This window comes from Myripristis murdjan, chromosome 1 (genome assembly GCF_902150065.1).
Source record: "Myripristis murdjan chromosome 1, fMyrMur1.1, whole genome shotgun sequence".
NCBI lineage: Eukaryota > Metazoa > Chordata > Actinopteri > Holocentriformes > Holocentridae > Myripristis > Myripristis murdjan.
The window spans coordinates 15,545,399-15,558,335 of NC_043980.1; the positions used below are offsets into that span (position 1 = coordinate 15,545,399).

The 12,937-nt window shown below is 42.3% G+C and overlaps 1 protein-coding gene across 3 annotated transcripts in view; it reads right to left on the reverse strand.

Moving 5' to 3' along the window:
- Positions 1-333: 333 nt before the first annotated feature.
- Positions 334-12,937, reverse strand: part of palm3 (paralemmin 3) — a 34,353-nt gene continuing 21,749 nt past the window's right edge. For all 3 annotated transcript variants that reach the window (XM_030058904.1, XM_030058891.1, XM_030058896.1), the window contains exons 2-8: positions 10,534-10,586; positions 9,837-9,917; positions 7,372-7,499; positions 6,542-6,614; positions 4,976-5,006; positions 3,728-3,781; positions 334-2,425 (exon numbers count right to left, since the gene is read on the reverse strand). In XM_030058904.1, coding sequence (XP_029914764.1) covers positions 1,386-2,425; positions 3,728-3,781; positions 4,976-5,006; positions 6,542-6,614; positions 7,372-7,499; positions 9,837-9,917; positions 10,534-10,578 — 1,452 coding nt within the window. In that variant the 5' untranslated portion in view covers positions 10,579-10,586 and the 3' untranslated portion in view covers positions 334-1,385. The remainder of the gene's footprint in view (positions 2,426-3,727; positions 3,782-4,975; positions 5,007-6,541; positions 6,615-7,371; positions 7,500-9,836; positions 9,918-10,533; positions 10,587-12,937) is intronic.

Here is a 12,937-nt window from a genome sequence, read left to right on the forward strand (position 1 = left end):
ATCAGAAATGTGCCTGAGATTTGAAAACCGGGGTTTCATAGATGTCCACATAGCTTCTTCAAAATTAATTAATTATTGGTACATTAAAACAAAGAATGAGGCTATTAATTAGTTGTCTGTGAGTAAAAGCCGTGGACTCATTTTTACAAAGCCTGACATGAGAACTTACTCCTGACAAGAAACAAGAAACGCATTCTGATTGCAAAACCTGCATTATGTACTGTTGTAATGTGCTTCAGGTCAAAAATTCCCCAATTTGTCAGTGTATCTTTTGGATGTAGTTTCAGGCCAAATACACTGTTTAAAGAACAGAAAGGCTGGATGAACATCAAGCAATGTTTCACAAATGTCAGTTTAATCATTAAACATCTTGCCCATTTCAAAACTGACAAGCTTAAAACAAAGGAAGTTTCTGTACAACAACACAGCCACTCAGTTCCAGATACTTATGATATATGTACAGCGATGCACAAAGCAATCTCAAAATCTAAGGAGCCTCTCTTGAAAAGTACATTTAGTAAAATACAAAATTGACAGTTACAACTATTCTAAAACAAATCCCTTTTAAAAGTAACAGCCCACAAAAAATAATATTCTGTGGTCCATACCATACTGTTTATAAAGCAGACCATTTCATGCAATCAGTTAATGGATCTCCTGTATTCATGGTAATTATAGAGTAAATAAAAAAAGTTCAGGCCCTGTAGTTGGATTAAAAATAGCTATCTTTAACAAAATACAACAATCATTAAAACAATTCAGCTCCTAAATCATTAAAATAGCAATATACCATCCTCACAGTTTTTCTGGATCTTCACACGTTTTCCAGTTGACTTCCAAAAAGATTAATTAATTAATTAATTATACATAAGAGATCTGCAAATAATACATCTTTGGTCCTGTTTTTCAGTAACAATTTACTACTAGATGACAACTACAGCGAAGAGTAGACCGACTGGCTGGTTACTTAGTTTGCTGAAGAGGTAACTCAACTCAAGCTCACCCAGATTGAAAAAAAGCACACATTTTTGGTCTATAAGCCACATTGTGTGAAGGAATTTAAAGCTGCACTCCTGGGTAGGGAGCTCCACAAGGCACATGAACACTGTCATATCCTCACTACCCTTCACCATATTGGAGAGAGCTCAATCCTTCCTGGAGTATCAAAGCTCGACAGTGAGTTTCAAGGGGATTTCAAGACGAATAGGGGAGAACAGGGCAACAGACAAAGGGGAGTAACGAGTGCTCACGCTGATGTGAAAAAATGTTATGGGACCAAAACAAGGGGAGTGAGAAGGAGCATGTTATAAAATGAAAACGAGACAGAGTGAAAGATATAGACCAGAGAGGGAAAGAGGGAAAAAAAAGAGGGTCAGAGGTGGCATTCACATGACAGAGCAGCACTGGCAACTTTTATGTTTGGGAGCTGCAGTCTCCCCACCTTGGTTGGCCCTAGTTGGGGTATAAGTCTCTGTGCTGGCTGGGCTGCTGACCGCTGCTGGCTCTGCTTGGGTCTGGGGGGGTTTGGCCTGGGACAACAGGGGCTCTTGTTCCCTTGGCCCTGCTTCTGTCCTCTGGTTTTCCTGGGGATCAGCCAGAGACACCTCCTGGAACTGGCCAGGAAGGGTGGCAGGGTCCTGGGTTATCAAGGCTGCCTCTGCCCCCTCTGGTGCCCCGCCCTCTGGTGCAGCCGCAGCCTCATCCTCTGCATTTGGGGCGAGAGAGGAGGGCTGTGCCTCAGAATAGACTGGCACCGAGGCCACTGTAGTGCCCTCTAGAGCATCGGCTGGAGACTGCACCTGCACAGAGGTAGGAGCCTCTAATTTCTCCTCTTCTTCCTCTCCCTCAGTTTTAGTCTCTCTATCCTCATTTTCAGTTGCCTTTACATCTCCCTCTGTGTTGTCTGTGTCTCCAGCTGCTGTTTCTGCCTCTGCAGTGGGTGAAATAGTCTCACTCCTCTCCTCTCCTCCTTTTGGTTCACTGGACGTGTCTGGAGCTACTTCTGCTTTCACAACCTCATCTGCCGCCTCCCCTGCCTCCTCAGGCACTTGTGGCTTTGGCTGAGGGGAGCTCTCCGACTCCCCAGCCTCCTGCTGCTCTTCCTGAGGACTGGTATCCTCAGGTATATCATCCCCATCATCTGTGATGATCACTCGTTCTGCTCGCATCACCAGAGTGCCTTCCTCCTCTTCATTAATCTTGACATCTGGAACCTGATCAGGCTCTGCCTCAGAACAACCCGGGAACGTCATGGTAATAGTGTCATCAGGGGATCCCACTGGTCCATTGGTGCTGGATGGGACATTCTCTTCTAAGGCACTGTGACTGTCCTCTGTCTCCACCTCACCTCCGCCATTGGTTAGGACAGTAGCCATTTCATCCTGTTGCAGCGATGAGTTTTCCTTCACTACATCTTCAGTTGTTTCTAAAGGTGAAAGATCAAATGATGATCAGTGTCAGTAAGGAAGAGGATATCTCAGGCTTCACAAACCTGGTGCTGTTTGTAAGTATGATGTTGCATGTATTTGCTGCCAATATACCACTTTATTCATCATGTGCTGATCAGCAGTTTTCACTGTATGTAGTCTGTGTGTATGCTTTGTTATTTGCTTACAATTGCTTTGCCTACCAATGTGTCAGGGCTCAATACTGGTAATTGCATCTGTAGACAACAGTACCAAGCAAAAGTGAAAGTAATGTGAACACAATGGAAAATAAATTGACAAAATTTCATGATATTCCCTGACTTGTCTCGATAATTTATTAGATTCCCAAATTTCACCAATTTGGAATTCTGTGACTTTTCAGAAATTAAATGACCTGTGGGAACCCACATGAACAGTGCACAGAAAATATGAAATTTAAGCAAATACAGACTTCTACAGTAGTTACAGACAGAACAGACTGTAACCACTAGAACAAGCAGATATTAATTGCACCATCATCAAAGCCAAGCTAAGACACAAGGAGCAAGACACAGAGAAATATTAAATGTTAAGAACAGGGCATTTCAAGGATAAACCATAAGAACATTTTTTCAGACAATGAAAGAAAACAAGAGACAGACAGTATACCGATAGAATAAAGAAAGTAAAAAAAAAACAAAACATGAATTAGGATTGCAAAGTGTAGGCAAGTTTGCCAGAGGTTCAAACACAAAAGAGCAGGACTGTTTCGCTTTGAGACCTCTCAAGTCAACTTCAACATCGTCAGCAGCATCCCCACTGACACGTCCACATATCCCCTGTCCTCTAAAACTTGAACCTCTAGAACTTATGCACTTAATCCACAATTAGCATAAGTGTATATGGTAATATGCGTTTAACATGCTTAAATATTCATCAGAGCATGTATGACGTTACTATGAAGTGCAGTGCCAGTGCCATCCTGTCCTTTATAATGCAAATGTCTTCAGAGCAGTGCAGTAAGTACAATGCATACAGAACATGATATCCGGGGGTGGGGGGTGGTTTTGCACAGTCTTTAAGGTTTTAGCATAACTGGGTCATTTCAACAGGTTTAGCAAATGGGAAGAGTCCAGAGGAAATACGTTGTATGCAGATTCAGGGTGACATGACAGATGTTAACATCAGGAAGACAGAGAGATCTGTATGCATGTTTCTTGGTGATTGTTCTTTATACTCCAGACAGCAGGGCAGTGCTGTGATGTGTGTGTGTGTGTGTGTGTGTGTGTGCATTTTCATATAAAAGTCGCTTCTACACGTACCTGATCCTGAGGTTTTCTCTTCTCCGTTTTCAACAACACCACTTTGAACAACCTCTGCAAAGAGTTGGCATTTATGTAAGTATTCATGTACCAGCGATTCAATCAGATAGTGTTAATGCAGTGTTAATGCAGTGTTAATAAGAAGTTATGAAGTCAGTATACTGTGGAGCACTGGCACCCCGCTGGCTTGGTGCATGTGGAGGGAGTGGGTTTGTGCATTTTGACCTGAAGATGGTACTGGACAAGAGGAAAAGGCTATGCGGTCATCAAACCCACCCAAATTACCATTAAGAGGATTCAGCCTCCAGGGAGCATGAATGTGCTTACCAAATTTCATGGCCTTCTACCCATTAGAGATATCAAATTTGACATTTTGGCCTAAAGGTGGCACTAGAGGAGAGGTCATAGTGACACCAACACTGACAGTGGTCATTCCCTGGGAAGCATGAAAGTGCTCTAGCTGTTCTGTTATTTTCCTGTACCTGCTGGGTCATGATATCCACATTACCCACTACTTTAACCAATGTTTAGCACCAACAGTCACACCTACAATATCATCACAATATTGATATCAAGTTATTTGGTCAAAAATATTGTGATATTGGATAATGTTCATATCGCCCAGTCCTAATTTAGAGATTAGGACACATGGATGGATGGACAGATGAACCAGCCAATACAGCTACGCTTAATCCCTGCCAGCCAGTGGAGCAAAAATTGGTTAGACTCAAGATGCATTTGATCATTACAGTCAGACCAAGCTGTCCCTGTTGTTGTCTTTTGTGTAGTCTACTACACTCTGTGCTCTCTCTTGTAGTTACCGTTACAATGTGGAATATCCACACACCTGTTCTTGTTTTAGGAAACTAAATCTCACCCTAATGGCCACACCTAAGTGCAAAAGTGAAACAACATTCTGCCTACGAGAGGCATTCAGTTATATTCCTGGCATCCAGTATCTCAAATTCTTTTCATTGTTCACAGAGACAGAAAAATGGGACACAGTCCAAATATTTAACAAATGAAATCTAATCAATATGTACCACTGTGATTAACTAAGAGAGTATCATTAGAGGAACAGCTGTGCCTAGCAGGACAGAGAGACTACAATATTATACAATTTGTCAACATTTTGTCAACAGTTTTTATTGTCTGAAAAAAAGGTAAAGCTGACTTAACTGTATATAACATTTCTTCTAATTCTGGCATTTCTATGTGCAAAAGTGTTGTTGATCCCACTCCACTTACCAGCTGCAGCCTCTGCCACATTTTCTGCTTCCTATTGGATGAGAGACAAAGGAGAGGGTTAAATATACTTTACAGATTTAGATGAGGATTACACAATGTGCAATAGATACATTAACAGCAATAAAGGAGAAAACATACATCAGAAACAATAAAACCAAAAAAAAGACAGTCAGAAAATAGCAAGAAAATAAAGATAAAATGATAAAAGTGAAATCATTAAAACGATAAAATATTAAAACCCTTAAACATACAGGAAATTTTAGTATACTCATGAAATTTGAAATAACAAAGATAAGTATATTAATTCAATGCTTTTGTGTTGGGCATCAACCTAGTATTCACACGTGTATTGTTGTAAATATACTTGAAGCGTAAATGGACACTTCCGGTTGCGGTTATGCCCGTGAGATGCAGCTGAGATGGAAGCCTGTGAGGAGCCAATGCAAAGAGCCGCACAGATCAAAATGAACATGTTCACCTACGTGTTCACGTACACGTGAACAAGTGCGAGTCAAAAAATGTGTCTGTTATGTTTGTGGTCTACACACAGGGTAAGGCTATATGAGGATAACAGGCAACCACAGAACTGTAAAACTAGAAAAGAAAGTACTCTGTGAACAGTTTTTTTTCCCCAGGTTGGTACATTATATTAAGTTAACCACATTTGATCTGTACAGACGCAGGTGGCCTACAGTAGGTGTGTGTTTATGTGTGGATGTGTGTGTTTGTGCCTGTTATAATGCAGCCCACATCAAGTGACCTCAACACACCCCATGAGCTGTGGAGGTATGGATAATCTCAAAAAGTGGTAAACAAATGAATCAGGGAAGGAGATGCGCAGATAAACCTGACTGAGTTGGCAGGAATTTGCTGTCAGTCACTCTCACTGTCTGTCGGCCCACTAAAGATTTGTTTGAGAGGCCTGTTTGAGGTATAACAAGTATCTCAGACAGCTGATGAGGTCACTTGAGGGGGATGTTTAAAGTCTCCATCACAGTCAGTATAGATAATCAGCTATAATGGTTATTAAAAATGGAATACTGTTTACAACTCCAAACTTATTTAAGTTACACTGAAAAAATCAAGGTTAAAATTAATATATAATAGCTATAAAAAAAAATGCTTATAAAGACCCTGGAGTGCACAGCTGCACAGGAAGTAAAATTCTTTTGTTCTGCTATAAAGACATTCAGTGAAACGAGGTAAACAATCCTGCACTTGCCTTAGCTTGAAACAATAATTCAAGTGGATCAAGTGCTGAACTGTTTATGTAAGACGGCAGCTTACATTCATAAAGTTCCTGCTTTTGAACAAGAGGTGCTACATCAAAGGTACATTAAGAGGGAAATGCATTATTCATGGGAAAAAAGCCACAGACAGAAATTGTGGGAAAATTTTTACCTAATGGAAGGTGATGGGGCAAGCTTGTTCAACAAGTATTCCAACCCCCTTTGTGTCCACTGCGAGTGAGCAAATGTGTGTGTGTGTGTGTGTGTGTGTGTGTGTGTGTGTGTGTGTGTGTGTGTGTGTGTGTGACTCTGTGAGTGTGTGGGTTTGGGTCCTCACCGTTTGGCCATCTTCCATCTGCTCTTTCAGCTTCTTCTCCTCCTCTGCCAACCGCTGACTCTCTGTCTGCAATCTGAGAGACACACACACACACAAACAAACACACACACACACACACACACACCAAGTCTTTATATACAATACACTCTTTATTTATGTTGCATTTACATGTGTTAAAATATGAGGCTCATGTATGATTACGTCCATATTTTACGATCACAGTCCAAGTTGTACTACTGTGCACACATGCATTTACGTCCCAAAAATACAGCATATAGAATACAGACTAGTCGATGCTCACAGACACCCTGCACAGTGCGTATGAGGAGAGTGGAGGGAGCCTGAGGCAGAGTTGTGGTCGTTGGCTATAAAAAGCTTCGCTCTTGGTTCTAGGACTGTAGTCTTCAGGGACTTGACAACTTTGTCCACTGCAATAAAGAGACGGCTAGTCCTGTCTGGCAAGTGTGAAGGCTGCTGATCCGCAGCTACACACACACACACACATACTATGCACACGCTCTCACTATTCTCTCACTTATTCCCCAAGTTCAAGCCAAGAGCAGTGCTGGCATGATAAAACTTTGCAGAGGCATACATCTTGTACAAAATCTGCAACAATGCCAAAGAAACAAAAATAGAGAACAGAACGCTTTAACTATCATTTATAAATTGAGCTTCAACAACAAAAATACAACCAAAAAATTGACAATTCTCTCATGCTCTGCCTGCTTTACAAGCTGTCTCCTTCTCTCATGCAGTCACAAAGCTTGGTCTTCCTCTAACTAAAATACACACACACATACACACATACACACACACTGTGGCCATACTTGTCAATGTGTTTTTCAATCTCCTGGGCCTGGGAGCCCCACAGAGGTGAGCGGGGACTCTGGGCATCTGAGGAGGTCGGGGACAGCGGAGGACCCTCCATCAACCACTGATCCCTCAGAGATTTCCTCTGGAGCACGAAGGAGGTTTTGGGATCGAGGTGGGAGAGGAAGGAAGAGGGAAGAAAATATGGGAAGTAGAGAAATGGGGAGATGTGAGAGAAAAGGAGTTATGCAGAGCAGGTATGAGAAGAGATGAAGGAGTTACATGAAAAGAGAGTGAGCAATTGAGAGGGGTGAGGTAAAGAGGGCACAAGATGGTGGGAGGGGGAGGGTGAGAGAAAGTGAAAGGGAGAAAGAGAGACACACTGTAAGCTCATGCTGACGATATTCATCTCAGCTGCAGAGCATGAAGAGAAAATATGCATGAATTTGGAACAACACGTGTGTGCGTCTCCTTATTTTAATTCCTACAGCACTCTCCAATACAAAGACATGACCCAGTGAACACAAAAGCTGCCTGGGGCTGCTGCTAACTAACCCGAGCTTGCAGAAAATCAAACCAGCTAAGTGTTCTCATGTTTTACAGGGAGAAGTAGAGCGCACTTCTCGATGCGGTGAAGAACTGACTCCTCTCTCATCGAATGCCACAGTTTCAAGTGCCTAGCAAAAACACACATATGCCCAGCAGGTGTCCCATCTTATTTCTTTAACTCTAATACAAAAAAAATCCATCTCATTTCCACTACTTAGTTGTCATTCCTGCTGCTCCTTCCTAGGTCTGTTTTTTCCCTAAATGCATTGCACTTCCCCACATTTCTGTTTCCCTTCAATCCTATTTATCTCTCCTCTTTTTCTGAAATGAAAGTGCAGAGGAGTCGAGAAAGGAAGTGTGCAGCCAGCATTTACTTCCTCAAACACTCAAGCCTTAACCAATGTCACACCAGACCCCCACAGCTCATGGCAGACAGACTTCAAAGCTGTGTGTGTCTGTGTGCAAGATCCCACATGGGTATATGCAATGGGAGTTCCCATCTGCATGTATGACGGCTTGAACTACAGTGCTTACAATACATTTGCCACTGTTTTGAAAAATCATGGTTTTATATCATTCAAAATGACCAAGGCTAGCCCTATGGACATGATTTTTCAGTGACTCAAAGGTGGACACAGGTCTATTCTTGGATGAAGCTTATCTGTATCTGTGAATATAGGCATGCGTGCCGTTTCAGTCATTTTTTAGTGGAGCTGCACTATTTTAGTGTCCAGAGTTAATATATAGAGCAGCAATGTTTCCATGCCACTGTATAGAGGAATTTGTAAAAACTTTTAAAAATAAAATACAGATTAGGTGGATTTTCAGCTGGTTTGAAGTGAATATCAGAAAAATGACTATCAGGGCAAAAAACAAACAAAAAAAACAACAACAACACTTCTTTGTTTCGGTCATTTTAAGACAGAAACAAAGAAAGACACTACTGCACCAACTTAAGGTTTCCAGGTTCAAGTGCCTGAGTCAGCGAGCGTCAGAAATGATTGCATCAGAAAGCCAATGCTACCTTCCAGCCCCTGGCCCTGTTTCCAAAGTCCTGCTATTTGCTAGCCTCTGGCTTACTACTAAGCTAAAAGTGTCACAAAAACCTCTCTGTGCTCTGTCCTGCAGCAATGAACAAGCCCCTCTCTGTTCCCCTCCCTGTGCCTTTGGCTGGCTGGACACAGCACTCTCTAAACTTCCTCCCAGGTCAGGAGCTAAGCTGCTGCTCCCTCCTATCACCTCTCTGAATCTGACAATAACAGCCACGGGCTTACGCAACAGTCAATAGCAAGACTAATGAATGTACCAAAGGCTAAGATGTTATGACCTCCCGTGAGAACAAATGGAAAAGTCATTAAAATGTCTCTCTGAGTGCTGTCGCTGTTTGATTTTTTGACCTCACAGATACATAAACCACACACTGTACACATATACAGCAGAGACCCATTTAGACACATGGACACAGATTTGGCACACATATGCCAATATTTTCTTGAATGCACATGCACACACACACACACACACACACACACACACACACACACACACACACACATACACACACACACGTACACATACGCTTGCACAATTTGAGGAATGTGCCCCAGGGCAGTGTAACACAGTGGCGGAGGAAGGGGGAACGCCAATCTGGAAATGATGTGAAAACAATAGAGCAGCTTGGTGTGTCTCAATGTGTGTAAACACTCACATAAAAACCTATTTCAGCAAAGGAAGGCCTGCCTTTAACCTTGCTAAACCAGGAAGTGAGGAAGGGTGTGTATCTGTGTGTGTGTGTGTGTGTGTGTGTGTGTCAACTGTGAATGAATTGGGAGAGTATCTGTTTGCTAACAAGCTGGAATGTGCCCAGAGGATTTTGGCTGGGCCAAATTACAGTTGCATTCAGAGGCTGCAGCAAAGTGCAAGTGTGTCAGACCTTGAGCTGCTGTAGTCTCAGCTTCTCATCCTCCATCTCTCTTCTGGCTCTGTCCTGCTCCTCCTGCAGCCGCCGCTTCTCCTGAAATGGAGAGAGAGCATGAGACAGAGAGAGAGAGAGAGAGAGAGAGAAAGAGAAACACACAGAGAGAGAGAGAGAGAGAGAAAGAGAAACACAGAGAGAGAGAGAGAGAGAGAGAGAGAGAGAGAGAGAGAGAAGCAGAAAGATAATGAACAAAGACAGATTGAGTGCTTTAAAGAGGGAGAGCAAGACGAGTATGATTTTATTCAAATAAAGACAGAATGAAAGATAAAAAGAGACAGACAGAGAGCGGCAGACAGACAAACAGAAATACATAAGAAACAAAGAAAGAGATAACAGTGAATAAAACATCAGTGAGAAAGAGTAGGAGGGAGACACCTGGTCAACCATCTGTCACAAGGACACTGTTTCCATAGACACCAGGTACCTATCCCATAATACTCGGCCTGAGAAGAGTACCTTTGCCCATGGCAACCGTCTGGTGTTGTTTTCATGGAAGCGGGGAGGCCTGGCTTCACCACACTGCACCCTCGGTAAATTATTAAGGAACTATGGACAGCTCACAGAGCACAGCTTAGTCTCTTTGCTCTCTCGTTCTCTTAGTGTGTATGTGTGTATATGCAAGTGTGTATGTGTGAGAGACAGGTGGACTCACAGCAATGGCCTGCAGTCTCTGCTGGTACTTCTCTGCTTCATCCATACTGGCACCTGCGACACAAGAGGATGAGGTCAAAGGTGAGAGATTAGAGGTTAAAGACACATGAGACATGAGAGGTGTAAAGAGGGTCCATTTACCCCCAGAACTTGGTTTGCTGATTATTTGTTTTTACCAAGACAGGCTTAGCCTTCGCTATTAATTCAGATAGTTCTGGCGTGACCCTTCTGAAACCCTGCTTAGCATTTTATTCTATTTACAACTCTATAATTTGGGCTGGCATTTTTCAGTCTCCAATTGTGTAAAATATGGAGTGTAAAAATGTGTCTGGGGCCTAATGGAGACTAATGGAGGCCTAATGGAGTCTGTGTGGAGAAGAGTCAAACAGCATGGCTAGGTTTGCCCCTAAAATCCTTGAGTGCCACTGCGGATCCATCAGAGGATATGGAGGCTGGAGTTGAGTGGGAGCACATGATCACAGTGTGCGCATTCGTCTGCAGAGCCACCATGACCCATAATCTTGCATCCCCACTCTCTCCAAAAACATCTCTTCACACCCCATTAAATCTCTAGCTGTCCTCATGACACAGCCAGAGGCATCTGCAAGCAAATGAGCATGGACAATATTTGTTTTCGCCTGCAGCTGACACTAAATGGGACAATATTTGAGCTCCCTGAATTTCAGAAGTACATGAGAGTAGGGCTGCAGCTATCGGTTATAGTAATAATCGAGTATTCTACTTATTCTACTGCTTAATCGAGTGATCAGATAAGAAATACTTTTGTTTTTGTTTTTTTAAAGAGCAATATTAAACATCCAAAAGAAAAAGAAGTAGGCAAGGTTTCTTAAAATGAACAATTACTTTGATTAATTTTACAGAAGTAACATTCATCTAGTATAAGCTATTGGTTAGAATTAGTGTTAGTGAAATTTAAACAGGTAATAATTCCCTCTCTAATAACCATTTTATATTGCTGTGAAAACATCAACAAATTTCCCCTTCAAACAACTGTATTTATTCAAGTTTCTCGCCAAAAAATAATTTTACAAGATTATCGTTAGAATCATCATGATAACGTAACAATTTACCTTCACGCAATACAAATTTTTACTGAATAGAGCTCGAACACATCACAATGTAAGTCGATGCAACGATAACGAGCAGTCGACAGCAGACCAGTGTGACCGGAGCCTCGGCTCCAACTCAGAGCCGATTATGATCCTCGTCCCTGTTCTGTCCTGACTTGTAGGACGACTCAGGTAAGATCCAGTTCTCTTGTTTTGGTGGTCGGTTTGGGTGTCATCTGCAAACGTCGGTGCCTCTGTTTATTCTCGTTAAAAGGCACATGTAACAGCAGCAGAAGAGTTGTAGTCAGCCCCTGTAGTGGAAAACACTGGTTGTAGCCGCTTATAGGTCCCTAAGTTTACACACTTTCTGCTGCGTTCTAGATGATTCTGTCTCTTCTCACTCTTGCCTCGTGTTTTCTCTCCCTTCCTACATCTCGCTACTGTAGTTTGCGATTCACACGGTCAGGTCTCGTGTTTGGGTCACAGTAATTATCGTCCATGCGCTCCACAGCCTGCCGTATAGAGTTCTTTAATGAAACAACACTTCCAGGCAGAGAATATGAATTGAGGATTTTTAGTAATCAAATTATTTTAGCTCCTATAATAGTTCCTTGAGGAATTGTTTTAGCCCTACATCTGAGAGCGCAGTCTTAAGTCATACATAGCAACAAGCTCCACAAAAAGCAACTCAGTCATTAGTTAGTTCCCACCAGTGGAAAAAAAACTTACATAAAAATAAATAAAGTAAACTTTCAGGAATTGTGAGGGGAAAAAAACTATTTTGAGATTGCCCTCTGTGCAGTTTATTCATTTTAAATTGGGTGGTTTCATGAAAAAATGATTTTGCAACTTAACAACTAGATAGTGAAAACTAGGGATGACCCGAATGCTTCGAAGCTTAAATCGATGCCATGACAATCAACAGCAAATTTAGCATTCAAATACTTTTTTTCCTTTCTTTTTAACAGTGGATACTGTGCATTTTTTCTTGATGCAAACAGATCCAGTGTGGCTCTGCTGTAGCGCATCTACACTTGCCTCACACATTTGCATGCAGAGTATAGCGGTGCGCCCCTGGGCAGCAGATCTGCCCCCAGAAATCAGAATCCCCTGGACGTGTGTTGCTCTCAGAGACTCCATAATATCAGTCTGCCAGCATCTGTAACTTACTGGAGCGCAAACGCTCCTGATGGTTGATATAAGCTACTATTGCCTGAATTGTCCACTCTCACCAGCACATGATGCCCACTGAGAAACAGATGAAAGCGCTTCGGGGCGACAAACTCCGCTAAGAACTCCAGATAATTTATGTGGGACCGCTGGAGACTCGTGCTC